Source organism: Micrasema longulum, unplaced genomic scaffold, assembly GCF_059751315.1.
Source record: "Micrasema longulum isolate JH-2025_06_02 unplaced genomic scaffold, ASM5975131v1 h1tg000376l, whole genome shotgun sequence".
NCBI classification, from domain to species: Eukaryota; Metazoa; Arthropoda; class Insecta; order Trichoptera; family Brachycentridae; genus Micrasema; species Micrasema longulum.
In genome coordinates, this window is record NW_028277577.1 from 107322 (window position 1) to 122480 (window position 15159).

Below are 15159 nucleotides of genomic sequence, written 5' to 3' on the forward strand. Positions count from 1 at the left end.
GAGCAACCATGCCACTTTTCTTAAAAAACGGTGTTGGACAGACTCGATATGGTCAATATGAGTCCTGTAGAATGGAGACCAAATAGGAGAAGCGTATTCTAGATGGGGTCGAACTAGTGAGCAATAAAGAGTTGTGATGGTATTAATATTTTTGAAGTCCGCCGTCACTCTATTGATAAAACCGAGAAGTTTGAGAGATTTGTTTACAATATTATCAATGTGTTCACGATAGGAGAGTTTACTATCTAAAGTAATGCCAAGATCCTTTATTGACGAAACCATTGAAAGGGAAGTATTTTTTAGATCAACACATTTTTGAATACAGGTGATATTTTTTTTGTTATAATAGATTCAAATATTTTCGGAACAATAGATAACATTGATATAGGTCTATAATTTTTGACATCAAACTTGTCACCTGACTTAAAAATTGGCCTGATATATGAAGTTTTCCAAGAATCAGGAAATATGCCACAGGAAAGAGACATATTAAACAATATACAAATGGGCGAGGACAGTATAAATTTGCATTCATTTAACAACAGTTCAGGAATACCATCAGGATCGATACATTTTTTCCTGCCTAATCTTTTCAAACAATAAAATACTTCACCAATAGATATTTCACACTTACTAAGATCTACAGTATCTATATAATTCAGGGAAGAGTTATTTAAAGCGTAGGACATATTGTTAACGGAATATACAGAAGAAAAATGATCAGCAAAAAGATCTGCAATATCTTGACTATCAGTAATGTGAATAGCATTAGATATCATACTGGAAGGAATATCACTTTCAGAACGTTTTTTGCGACAAATTGCCAGAATTCTTTAGGATTATGGGTTAGTTTTGATTCCGTATTTTCTATATATGTCGTGTAATTTTTGCCTTATTCGATTTTGCACAATTCTCTAAGGTGAGAAAATTGACGATAGTACAATAAATTAGCTGTCTCTTTATATAGCTTATGAATTCTTTTTTTGTTGAAAATCAATTGTTTCAGTTCAACACTGAACCAATGGGGGAATTTAGGTTAGAAAAACTTCCCTTTTGGGATAAACAGATCAATGGCTTGAGACAATAGATCATTAAATTTACTTACAGCTTCATTTATATTCATGATACTAAAAAGAGATGCCTTATTTAGGAACATCACCAGAAAAAGCTAGGGCGAAAAAGCTTTAAGTAGAGGAGGTTTTTATTCACATTATTGAGCTATAACATTAATTTACAGGTGAATATGTTATCTATTAAATTGTTTTTTAGCCATGTTATTATTTTAAATGAGGACTTGACAAAGGGTAAAAAGTAAATGAGGTGATGCATAAGGTTTTTTTGTTTGTTCCTGAATATTAAAAGCAAGTGAAAAAAGTCTTGAAATAAAATATTATTAATTTCTTATTTATCTTACTGGTGATAGGTAGTGCGTATTGCATATATAGCTCAGTGAGGAAGTTCAGTGCGATGGGAAATTCGATATAAAAATGATTTCTAACATGCGGTAAAAATTAGAGCACTAAATCGTGCAGCAGTTTCTAGAAAACATGAAGAAAATTATAAAAAATATTTTAATAGAAACAACTTTGAATGACGCCACCAGTTCTTTCGAATCAGTCAATGATAGTGTTGTGATAGATTTCCAGTTTACGGGAAGCCAATTCATCAATCAGCAGAACTCACCGAAGAGAACTTGTGACGTCACATGCGGAGTAATTAAAAAACTTAGCAATGATAATACGATACATAAAAATGTTTTCAAATATTTTTTGGCTTAGTTTGATAGTAAAATAAAAAATATTTTTTGAAAACCACTGAACTTTCTCATTACTATTAGAGTTTGATTGGAATTTGTGTGGTCTAAATTCAGTGTTTTGTTTGTTTTTTTATTTATTGCACAAAGTAAATATTGAAACAATATACATTACCCATTGTTGAAATTACTAAAAAAAAATTCTAAAATTATTATTGGAACTATTTTTAATTCGGATTAAAATGCATATTACAGTCATACTCATCTAAGTCATATGATAAAAAGATTACACAACTTGATAAAAGTAATTATTAATTTTTTTATAAAAATAGTTTTTGTGGCCGAATATTTACTATATTGATCATGATGTGATATTCTAGAAAAATAAACGACTAAGACTACTTATTAATATAATTAACCATACATTCTTGACTTGGCATTTTAATTAATCCATCAGGAAAAATTTACAGTTAAGTGAATATGTTACTGTAATTTACAAGCACTAATCGCAGACTGCATTCAAGATTGTTTTAATATTAAATATTTTTATCAGAAATTTTAAATTCTTAATTAGAAAAAAAGAGACTGGTCTTGAAGGTGTCGCGAAAGCGATGAAACCGGTCACTGGATATTCCAAATTTGTGGATCACTCGTCATTTATTTATATAAAAAATATATACAATACTTCAACTTATTAGAAATATCATTATTTCAACTCATTAGTTAACCTGAAACACTTTGTTAATGATCCTTAAGATAAAAATAATTTAATTTAATTTACTCTCATATAATTTTGAATTCTCTATCCTTACCTGTGTTTTGTATAAATACATTGAATTTCTTAATAAAGATACCAGTCTCGAAGATGTTGCGAAAGCGATGAAACCGGTCACTGGATATTCCAAATTTGCAGATTCAAGTATCACTCGTCTTTTATTTCTATAATGAAATCCAAGCTGAGTAAAAAACTACGGTTATATGATTCTTTAGTTAACATTTCCGTGGTTATGCCGGCAATAGCTGTTAAAATCCTGTCTCACATTAAGGAAATGACGGCTATACTGCCGTCATACACGTTGCATTTGTACAGACAATTTCTTCATATATGTGTGCATTCATATATATGTGCATGGATGGCTCGGAGTGTGCATTCGGTATTTTCATTTGTTACCAATAATAAAACGCAAATGTGAATTGTAAAATTATTATTTTCTCGCTTAGGTTTTTTGTTTATTTATTTTTTGTCATCTTTAATGATTATATCTTTTACATAATTAATGTAAACTTCATTGGTCTTTTTATGCATGAAAATCTTCGTTTTTATACTCATTATATGACTGTATGTTTTCAGAATAAAAAATAAAAAAATAAGCAAAAAGGCAGTTATGTATTTGCAAGTCTCATTTTGAGATAAACCACATTTTGGTATTTATCAACTTTATACATTAAAAAAAATCTAATTAATTATAAGTAAAAACAAGGTATGTTAATTGTTTCTAAAGCATAAAACCCGTGTGTGTCATGATATATACACTAAGTTTTTGCTAATGAATTTCTAGATATTTTGTAATTGCTTAAAACACTTAAAAAACATAACATGATTTTTCCTACTGAAATATTTTTTTTTACTACTCATTACTGTAGATCAAATGGTTCGCAATTTCTTGTAGGACATTACCTCATATTAAACTCATTTTGTGATTTTTGTCAAAAAGCTGCCTTTTCGCCAATGACGGAAGTATAGCCGTCAGTCCAAAGACATTCACCAGCTTTACGTGGCAGTTTGATGAGAGCATGATCTCGGTACATTATTTAATTAATTATAGAAATGACGTATACTGTTCTACCCCAAGCGACCACTTCAACTAAGTTACAGGGTGCGGGGAGCGGAAGGGTGGGGGGTGTTAAGGATGTAGTTATAAAATTAGTAAACTGCCACGAAAGGCCTGGTCAAGCTATAATAAAAAAGACGGCTAAAGCCTACGTGAAACTGAAGAAATTGTATGGTAGGAGGAGATATTGTCTTTATAAAAAACAGTTAGCAACCAAAGTGTCTTAGTATGTTAGTCAAATAAGATTTACTTCAAACCATCGTTTAATCAGAAATATTTTTAAAAAAATAAGAAAGTTATGAAATGTGTCTATATGAATGGATCCTATGAAGTGTCTGCGAATGTGTTGAAATAAAACATTATTATTTTTCATGACGCTGTTTTAACAACACCTTACTTCCACTAAAGAATGTATTTTATACACCAATTCAAACTGTCATTGAAGTATTCTAGTATCAAGAGAAAAGAAAATTGCATGCAAATTTAAAAAGTGACAAAAAAATAAATTTTTTGGTAATTTCTATTCAACACGACGTTTATCTATGACTTAATATTTTGATTGTCAATTTATTTTTGAAAAGAAACATTTCACGACCAGGAATAAAGATTACTGATGCACAATCAAGATATACATATTATGTAGGTATTAGGTATTCACTACACACACACTTTATATTTCTCTGCATTGTCAGAAATTCATTAAGACCGACATATTTAATGCTATAAGTACAACTGCCGGTTAAATTAACAAAAAAATAATACGATATATATGTACATATTATAATTACATTGAAAATGCGTACATACCTAACATTACATTCAATTCTTATCATTTTCAAAAAGAGAAACTTAAGTTAAAATAAATAGTTTATTTGTGGTATTATAACTATTTTAAAATTAAAAATTAAGTGAATATTAAAGCGGTTATTTAATTACATTGTTTTTTACAAGTGATATAAAATAAAGTAACGTGAATAAAATAATGATTGTGGTAACATTAAAAGATTAAGAGTAAGGGAAAAATAATGGCTTAAGCGCATGTTTCCTTCCATCTGCTGAGATTGATAGTACCTACACACATTTTCAAAGCAAATCCTTGTCTTAAATTTTTAAAGGATTTATTAATTTTCACCTTTCAAAGCCAAAGTATGCCATAGTTGTTTCAGTTGGTACTGATATGAAATATTTTATAATTAATACTGTTAAATTCTCAATATTTTTTAAGTAGTTCATAAAAACTGGGTAAACATAGAATACTTTGTGCTATAATATTAATTTGTAAGAAGTAAAAAATAACAACTGTCCAATTATCAGCAATGCATAACCTGCTTGGAAAACATATTGTTACCTACTACAGTAATTACAATCAGAATTTTTCACAGAACATTAAGCCAAATTATCGTAAGATGTTTTTATAGTAGACAATATAAATTTAATATTTTAAACACATATTTATTTAACAAGGAAAATCACAAAGTTAGTGCTTCAAATATTAAATTTTATTTTAATATTTTTGTAACTTACTTGTTTCTTTTTTCATAAAATAACAAATATATATTTACAAAATGGAACAAAACCAATTCAGACCTGAAATAATTAATGTGGATAAAAAAAAATCAATAAGTATTAAAGGAATCATTTGATAAGTTTTCTTTTGTTTTCTTTTATAGTTAATAAATTATTTAACATTAATTTTTAAAACAAACAAACCGAGCCAGCTGTCAAACTAAAAAAACGAATCTTTGTATAATGCCGACTTACCAACACAAGTAGAAAAAATTGACACATACTTAGGGATACTGGTAATTAAAAATTAATTTCCAGCTTTTTAATTTTGGCAAGTACGGTAGTAAATAAATCTGAAAATTTGTACATATTTGAATGAACACCCAGGCTGAAAGGATTAAAATTACATTTGTAAAAATTAAAGGAAAAGAAAAACACAACAATCGACAAGTACATATTGCTGCCATTCTTACAAATACTGAACTAAATTTAAATTGTAATAATAAAATAACTGTGATAGACATTAAAAAACCCAAATCACTAAATTAATAAACGAAGACAAAATAATGTTGAAAATCAATATGATTTATGAGATGTAAATTCACACATAATAATAATAATTACCTGTCACTCTCAAATTGTTAGAAAAAATACTGTTTTTAATATTCTTTTAATTTTTAATGGCATAAAGTAATAATCACCATTACGTATGTACACATTATGCATACAATTGGATTAACCGGGATACTATTTTGTTTAGTCTTATTGGTAAACTAATGAAAATTGGTGTTATGTATTATGAACAAGAAAATTTTGGTAATTTGATATTTCATATAATTTTTATACAATCAACTGAAAAAAAAAAATTCAGCCCATTACAGCATTACAAGATGCAGAAAATGATGATTACAAATACTGGCTAAAATTATGTTAGTGTGACAGATCTTTATAATTTACAACGCATATGAAAAAGGTTATCTTAAATTTTCATTTTTGAGGTTATCAGAAAGATGCAGTTTTCATTCAATCACATAAATTTACGATTAACCGCTTGGTTGCCAGACTAGTAGGATGCAAAATGAATCCCAATTGCATATTATTTTTATTGATTTTTGAGCCTTTTTTGCGATGGTAATTTTTATGTGAAAACGAAACATAATTGCCAATGGATTGTAATTCTTTGTTGGCCTTAATATAAACTATATATTTATACGCTTTTAACTTTGCAATAACATCTATATAAAATTATAACACAACTTTGTAAAAATTTTGTACTTTGTCATAGAAAAAACAAATAAAACAAAGACTGCATCATAAAACTGCACATTTTTTTCAAGAAAAACCATTGTAAGATATACAGACTATCAAAACAGTATGGTATTTAAACAAATATGGGATAAAATTGGCACTTTCTTTAGTCTATGGCGTTCATTTTCAAACCAATCTACCTGCTCGTGCGAATTTGTTTGTAAAACTCGTAATTTTGTTCTATCATATCAAGTATAATGTACTTTTAAAATATTTATGAAATTTGCTATAAACTGTCATAAACAATGTATTAACTGTTAAATACTTTTTACAAAAAAATATTCAGAAAATTGTCACATTATTCTAATAAAACTATCAAAATACTGACAATAGTGGCGATTTTATTACTTGAATCTATGCCTAAACGCAATACATAACTAAGAAATACTTACATTTATCGCTAACTTTCTGAAAAAAAAAACACCTTTCATCGCAATCCGTTGAATGTGGTTTTCGGCACTGTTATGACGTCGGCGACATTGTTTCATGGATGGTGTTAATTAGTTTATTTAAAAAGTAGCATGAACAATAAATTTAAGGGCAGAGTAACAAAAATAACAAGGAAAATTCTGCTTGATTATTTTGAAGTGCAGATCTCTGGCACTCAACGGGTACCGAAATTGAGAGCGCAGATCTGCGCTCCGGCAACCGAGCAGTTAAAACATAAAAAAAAATTAATTGGATGATTTCAAATAATAACAAAATACTTTTGTTTTCAAATTTGCTTTATAACGATGCAAATTTTAAATGTCATTAAAAATATTGATAATAATTCATTTCCGATTAGAATGAATCAATTCACAAAAATATTTATACATATACAAACTAGATCCCCAGGAATGGAATGTATACTAAATTTTAATATATCTTACATACAAATAAATTGCAATGGTCTGAAATTATATATATCATAATGACTTATAATTTAAAAGGCTATTTTATCAAGGTCACGGTAATATTTCATATGAATATTGAAAATACAAAGTAGATATTCTAGATTTTTCGTCAAATCATTTTGATAAAAAGTGTTCACTCAAGTCCATTCAGGTGAGGTTCGTCAATTGAAAACAAATTTTCTGAAATTTAAAGCACATTTTTTAAAGACGTTTACGATTATCCCAGCTATAGCCATCAAAATCGTGTCTCACATTAAGTAACTGTCTCTCACCTTATGCAAGTTTTGGCAAATAAAAAGTGTTTTAAATAAAACATACTGTTTTTACTGCCCTTCTGAAATTTTTTTAATTTGGAAAATAAAACAAATGTTTTGTCGACAGATGGCACTTTGCCAAGATAGTGAAAATCTCCCCACGAAAGAAACCCTTTTTTCCACCATTCAAGATAAATTCAGGTTCAAATAAACACAATAGCCACTTCATTCATCCATCTTTACTTTTAATTGATAAATTTTCATACTGTTATTGTAAAAAATTCATTTATGAACCATAAGGGCAAATATAAGACATGGGTGAGACAAGGTTGCTCTCTCTTTCCACTGCTTTTATGGATATAACCAATGTGTGATATACGAAGTATGAGAAAAAATAGGCTATAGAAGAGGCGTCAGAATCCACGGCCAAAAGGTGGATATGATAAGATTTGCAGATGATATTGCTCTGATCGCTAATAGCGAAGAATAACTATAAGAGAACTTGGAAACTATGGAGAATACTCTACATGAAAATAAACAAGGACAAAACAAAAGTGATTGAAACTGAAGAAGAAGATTATGAAAAATTTATTTATAAACCTTGGAAAATTTCAAATAGGCTGGCTGAATTTATTTTTTAAAATGCGTTTAACTAACCAAAATAAATAGCTTTGAACTGTATTTGCTTAACATATACACAATGTGTAGTTGAAAAATGTTTTTTACTCAACTTGAGATCACAATCAACTAATTTTTGAGTACCAGCTAACACAATTTTTTTGTTTCTGCGTGCTTCAATTTGTACCCGATTATTTAAATGACATCTAAAAAATTAAGCACTAATTAACTTTACTAATTTAGAATTCATAAAAAATGGCGCTGCGTGATAGCTTTGCGAAAGTCAATGATTCTTTTTTAGTCAATACTGATGCAGGCAATTCCTCAAAAGATGAGGTTTAGATGGATCATCTGAAACCAGATAGACTAAACCATTACTATATTCAAAAGCGTTCTTAATTATACGATTCTGAATGCAGATTCTTCAATAAATAAAATAACTTAAAGCATATACCTTACACAGCAAAATGGTGTTTTGCATGCAGTGGACGGGGTAATTATGATAAGCATGCGTGGACAGAAGAAAATGAGATCTTAACTTGATGATGCATTATAAACACGCTTCGGATGTAATAAAATGTTGATAATCAATCACAAAGGGAATAATTTTACACATAAAATAATTTATACAAAAATTAAGTTAATTCAAACTGATTTGACACATAATTGTTGCCATATAATAAAAAAAATACAGCGGAACAAATAAAACAACATATGAAGAAGCCATCAATCATTTTAACTATAGTGATTAAAGTCTTTAAAAAAACAATGTGATGAATATTCAAATCAAGAATGTTTAATTTACAAAGTTACTAAAAATAAAATAAATTAATAATATATTGTCCCGTTAGTTCTTTTTAGTTTTTGTCCAAAAGACCACTTTTAACGAAATTGTTAATAAGAGTTAAGTGAGCAGAAGTTCTGAGAAAGCCTTTGTTTATAAAATTCAAATGAAAAACGTATTTAAAAAAAATTGTTTAAGGGATTTTTTAACGAATTTTATCTTAAGCTGTGGTCATTATTTATGCCTATTTCATAAAAAAACTTTAAAGCTCTATTTCTGCAGATTTGTGTTTTGGTCTGTTGGACAAAAACAAACTGAAGCGACGATATGTCAAAATAACTACAGATTCGCCTTTGATATGTGATGGTAATCCATATTTTATTTATAGAGTTTTTGGTAAGATGGCAGAATTCCATGATAAAGTAGATTCCTATCTTTACCATGGACCTGATAACTTAACGGTAATTATAATAAAACACGCTAACCATTATTACACCATGGCAAACATTGAAAGCATCAAGATGTCATAAAGTCTGTACGGGCGGATGAGTTCTGTGCGTAAAGTCTTCCCAGAATCCTGGATAAGTGTTTACTTTTAGGTCGAGCGGTTCTCGTTGGTTGTTCTTTCACGTTCAGAAAGTACATTTCCCATTCGAGATGTTTCGGAATCACTCGGGCGCATGATTTTATTCATTTGCTGATGCTGCTGCTCATAACTTCATTCTTGATTTGACGCCAATAAGATCGGGGATAGTAATATCAAACTACAAAGTCGAAAAGTTTGAAAGTTGTTAAGGTCTACAATTGAGATGTGTTGACCTTTTTTGACTGATTAGTCATTTTATATATCTCAATAAAACGGGGCTCAGAGGGTGGATGAAACAAATCAGCATGTAGTTGCCGGTGATAGTCGACTGTTTACCTGCTAGTCGTTATTACTGTTCATCGATGTCTCCTTGTCGAGGGCAGGGTGGGGCTGTGCGGCGGCGTGATGCTGTTGCTTCCTTGCTGCGGCACTTGCCTGTCGGCGGCGTGCGACGGGCGCTTGAAGGGCCCGAGGCGCTTGTGCGGGCGCGGGGAGAAGCCGTGTTGGGCGGCTGTCTGCAGGGAGACCTCGTGGGCCGAGGCCGTGACCACCGAGTGGGTGATCCAGGTGGACGCGGCGCGGTGCTGGGCGGCGGGCGCGCCGTGGTCCAGCAAGGCTGCCGCTAGAGTGGACTCTGAAATTATTAGAGTTGACATATCGTAACTATTAACCCTTGTGTGGCTATGGAGTCCCTACTTCATTAGGACATCGCGCTACTGGAAAAAGTCTAAAGATGTGCTACGAAAATCCCTAAATGACTCAAAAGTACGCCCCACCACAGTAGATAAAAAGTACATTGGAAGAACAACGAAAGAAAGGGAACTTGATAGAAACTTATAATATACTAAATTATCATCGTGTGTATAATTTAAATCCAAACGCCAATTAATGGGGTCATAGCTGGAAGCTCTATTGTCTCCGATTTCACCTCAATTCCTAGAAAAAATTCTATCCAGCAGGGTGGATTCATGGAATAAATTGCCATTCCATCCAAGGCTGCCTGCCTATAACAAATAACAATAATAATTAAAAGATTCTCACCCTTGGCCTGACGGAGTGCCGTGGCGGGCAGCGGGGAGTACACCTTCCCTATAAACTGCTCGAAGGTGGTCGGCTCCTTGTGCTGGGAGATGACGGCTTCCAGGTTCCGGGCCCGCTCAGAGTAGGCGTGCTGGTAGAAGGTCATGGTAGCGCGGATGGCGCGGCTGGCATTGAAGGCTGTAGCTCGCACCAGCCCGGCAGCCGTACGCAGTGGGAGGACGCACTCGTCAAATAGAGGACCGAACATAGGCACCTGATTATATTCAATTCGTGAACAAACAATAAAACAAGGACGAAACAAAATATTGAAACATGCTTCGAATATTAAACGCGCCCTACCAAAATGAAAAACATTATCATTATTCCCTTTCCGCAGCGAATGTTGCATAGGGCACTGAATTGGCACATGAATCACAGCGTATCTTGATCGTTTTTATTACACGAAGGTAAAATTATCAGTCATACACTTCAGATATCGGTCCAGGGACTATCAAATATTCTAGTATAAAACACCCTCTTAAATAAATATTTATATCAACCATGTCTGGAATCAAACCCGAGACCTCTAGCATGGTATGCAAACGTGCTGACCATTACACCACCAGGCGGACAAAAAGAAAAACAGCTTTAGGTAAGCTTCACTTCACCGTAGTTGGTTCAAGGGTGTTTAACACGATGGACCTTGAAACTAAGGTTATAAAAAAAAGGAAATACGAAATGCTAATAAGTAATGGATATCTCAGATAGGAGTTACTGCGACCGAATTTGCAATACTTGCAATGTAATAATTGACATTGAATAACCCGCGAAGCCTCTATTGTAGAGGCTCGTCAGCAGGTAGGAAAGAAAAGGAATGGAAGGAGGTTATGAGTAATACGCCACAGCACCCAGACCAATTAAGAACTGGCGGGAGTTTCACAGTTGGCCATTTAACAACTGCGCCACGGCGCCTCTGTCTTGTGTGATTGTAATTAAACCATATATTATACATTATTAAAGCACTAAAAACTGAACGAATTATTAAATCATATATCCAAAAATTGCTTAACTTTTGTATTATTAAGTTGCTAAATGAGGAGAGTTCAGCGAGTGTAAGAGTAAATGGGGGATTTACATCTTGGTTTGCGATCTCAAAAGGCGTGAAACAGGGATGTGTAATGTCACCATGGTTGTTTAATCTATACATGGATAATTTTTCAGTAAGCTGCTTGCTTTATGCTGATGATTTGCAACAAATAGTCTCAAGAATGTATGATGTATGCCTGGAGAGCGAATTGGCAATGTACGAAAGTAAGTCAAAAGTGATGGTATTTTAATAGTGAGGTTACTGACTGCATAATAAATATATATAATATATGTTTTCAAGAGATGGAAGAGTAGAAAAAGATGTTGAAAGGAGAGTGAATGCGGGCAACAAAATGAACCGAGCACTAAGCACAGTAATTGCTAATAAGAATATGTCAATCGAAGTTAAACTGGCAGTGCACAACGGAGTTTTAGTCCCAACACTTATGTATGGAAGTGAAACACGGAACTTGCAGAGGAAGGATGAAAGCCGAGTGAGCGCGGAAGCCGAGTAAAGACAGAACCGAAGGGCATTTATGGCAAGATGTATGAATGTGGAAGAAGCTAGGAATGTATGCCAGGATAAACGTGTGTGGCGGTCCATTTTCTCTGCCTACCTCTACGGAGAAATGGCGTGATGGTAGTAGTAGTAGCTAATGTGTATTTTTATTTAAAAATTGAATGTTGATTTTGTAGATTTTATGCGTGTAAGTCAGTCAGTATCTTTGTTGAATATTTTTTGTTTGTCATGCCCAGTTTATAAAACCACTGCAGTGTTTGATCTTAATGAAATATGACATCGAGAATGATCAATTTTTATGAATTTACATTTGTTGATGTTTAAAGTTAAAATGGCGGAATGCTACATCAGTTGACGTGCTTGTTCAATCGAAATAGAACTTGTAAGTTTAATTTACATCAGGCTTCCGGGTGAGGGTACAGCGCACCAGTTGCCCGGGGAGGGGGTACAGGACAATGAGAACATCACAGAACTGAGTGGGAAGCGTATCTCTTCTATATGGGCGCCAGTGTTCACTCCATACTATGTGAACTTCATCATTGCCAAGGTGACGAGTCTGAAAATAATATTTATTTTTTATTCATTCACTTAAAACAATTTACTAAAGTGTTACAATGTTTGGTTAGTACTTATAAAACGTATATTTAAATTTATTCTCATTATTAATTGTTTTAATGGACAGTGTAAATAAGTTGCATAATACTCCAAATCCCCTTGACTTTGGATCAGTTCTACACTTTAGGTGTCAGTTCAGAAACAATGAAATTAACCTTTTACCTTAACCTTTGAAATCAATGTTTTACGTCCGCCCTGCTAAGAATGAAATTTTCTGTTTTTCAAAATTATTTATCTTCTTTGTATACTGTTCGTTCGAAGAGTGCAGATAAAACTGGACGCTTTTTTGGGTTTTTGGATGGTCCTAGCTCCCATAAGAAACAGTTTATCAAAAAAATTAAATGAAAGAGATACGCCAATGGTAAATATCTAAAATGTGTAAAAATAATTGCCCAAGGGCCATAATCCAGGGAGAAAATATAGGAACACGTTTGTATGAAGAAAAGTGAGACAGCATTTTTGCAAGTTCACGCGAGTTTTCAAACCTCTTGAACATTAAAATAAACTTATAAATATAAAGGAACCTGTTTAATTTAAATAGCCTAAACTGTTTAATGTAATCTAAAATTGTTTTCATTAACACTAAATTATCGTTTTATTTCCAGTACTTAACTGACATCCACCCTTTATCACCTGCATGCATTTTTTTTGTTTAATTATCTCGGAAAGTAGAGCCTTTATGTCCAATTTTATTAAACAGAAATGTAGATCATGTGAACTGCCTTCAGATGCCATTATTAGTTTAAAACAAATAAAAAAAGGAGATCCATTCTTTATATCCTGTGCCCTCATATTCCTTCCTGATTTAGAATTAAGCAATGTAAATAATAAATCAAACATTAAAATTTTTATTACATGAATTATTTTTAAGCGATCTAGTAAATTTTATTAAGGGAGTGGAAAGTGCAGGAGTACCTTATTGTGGATAGCTTCCGGAGTATTGGAAGGCATCCGGGTAGCAACATGGAACAGTGCCTCCAGTGTAAGGGTCGCTATGTACGGTGCGCTCACACCTCCGGAGCCCCCCTTCTGTAGCCCTCCCAAAAATCCGTTGTGGGACTCCAATTCAACCTGAAATGGTTTTAAATTAGAAATGTCAGTAATAAAGGAATGAGAAAGTTTTGCGCGGTATAAAATTATATATAACGCAGCAGTCTCCTATAATGAATGTTTTAAGGGGGCGGTCCTGGACCTGGCTGGGACACGTGCAGCAGATGTCTCAGGAAAGCCTTAACCCAAGTTGCCTCTTCCTCACACTTACGGGCTTCGGCTGTCCTAGAAGACCATCAGTGACGAAGAGCAGAAACAAGAAAAAAAACTTTTGTAATCGACTCGTTTTTGTCAAATACATTAATTGCATAATGCTAATTTTTGTGTTTTTTTCCTACAATTTAGGAGGTAAGGGGGCCATTTTGATAATTTTAACCGTACTATAACAAACATAAAAATGGTAGATAGAGGGTCCATATTGAACAAGTTTTTCTGTAGTGGTCACCAATTTATTATTATGATTTTTTAATGTTTTTTTGGTAATTTTTCCAGATTTCGGTCTTGCGACTTTATCCAACATTATTTTGTTCCACTCTCGACCAAACACCTGTATATGAATTATTCAGGAGGAAAAAATGGCAATAATATATGAAAAAAAAAAGCGATTCTGTGTGTCCTTTATTTGTACGTAGTTATGAAGAAAAAGTCCTACCCTCAACATGCTAAAAATGAGTTTAATGCCAGTTTCGATAGCATACTACCATTTATTTTATTTATTTATTTAACTTTTTGTACATAATGTTATTTGTACATTGGCGGGCTTATTGCCAAATGGCAATTTCTTCCAACCAACCAATAAAATAAAAGTTTTATTTTTATAATTCAAGTTATAGAACATATTCAATAGAAGAAAAATATTAAAAAGCTAAAGATATATAAAAATAGAAATAAACGTATTTGTTTATTAATTACCTTAAATCAAAACTATTACTCAATGGGAAAAAGGAAAAAAGAGGAAAAAGGAAAGGAGGAGATTAAGGAAGAGAAAGGAGATGTTTCTTCAGACATGATTTAAACAGAGATAATGTAGTAACATCTTTGATGGGAGATGATTACACAGTAAGGCTGCATGGACACTATATGAGTTAGAGAAGAAAGAGGAATTGTGGATAGGTATTAAGAGAGTGCCTTGAGAATTAGAACGAAGAGGTAAACCATGAACTGATAAGCGTTGAAAATTTTCACACAGGTATATAGGAGCGTTAGGACTATGAAGTCTAATATATGAAATCTACAAAATCTTTAGTACCTATGTGCTGAAAATGTCCAAGCTCCGAGTGCTATACTATAAGTATAGTAATTTATAAGCGTTTATTGAAGAAGTGATTTGT

General features: G+C 32.3%; 1 protein-coding gene across 1 annotated transcript in view; it reads right to left on the bottom strand.

Annotated features, from left to right (window-relative positions):
- Window positions 1-9679: 9679 nt before the first annotated feature.
- Window positions 9680-15159, bottom strand: part of LOC148282102 (putative Rho GTPase-activating protein CG5521) — a 40917-nt gene continuing 35437 nt past the window's right edge. Inside the window, exons 30-33 of the mRNA XM_088225603.1 lie at window positions 13694-13849; window positions 12561-12719; window positions 10579-10831; window positions 9680-10171 (exon numbers count right to left, since the gene is read on the bottom strand). Coding sequence (XP_088081729.1) covers window positions 9894-10171; window positions 10579-10831; window positions 12561-12719; window positions 13694-13849 — 846 coding nt within the window. The 3' untranslated portion in view covers window positions 9680-9893. The remainder of the gene's footprint in view (window positions 10172-10578; window positions 10832-12560; window positions 12720-13693; window positions 13850-15159) is intronic.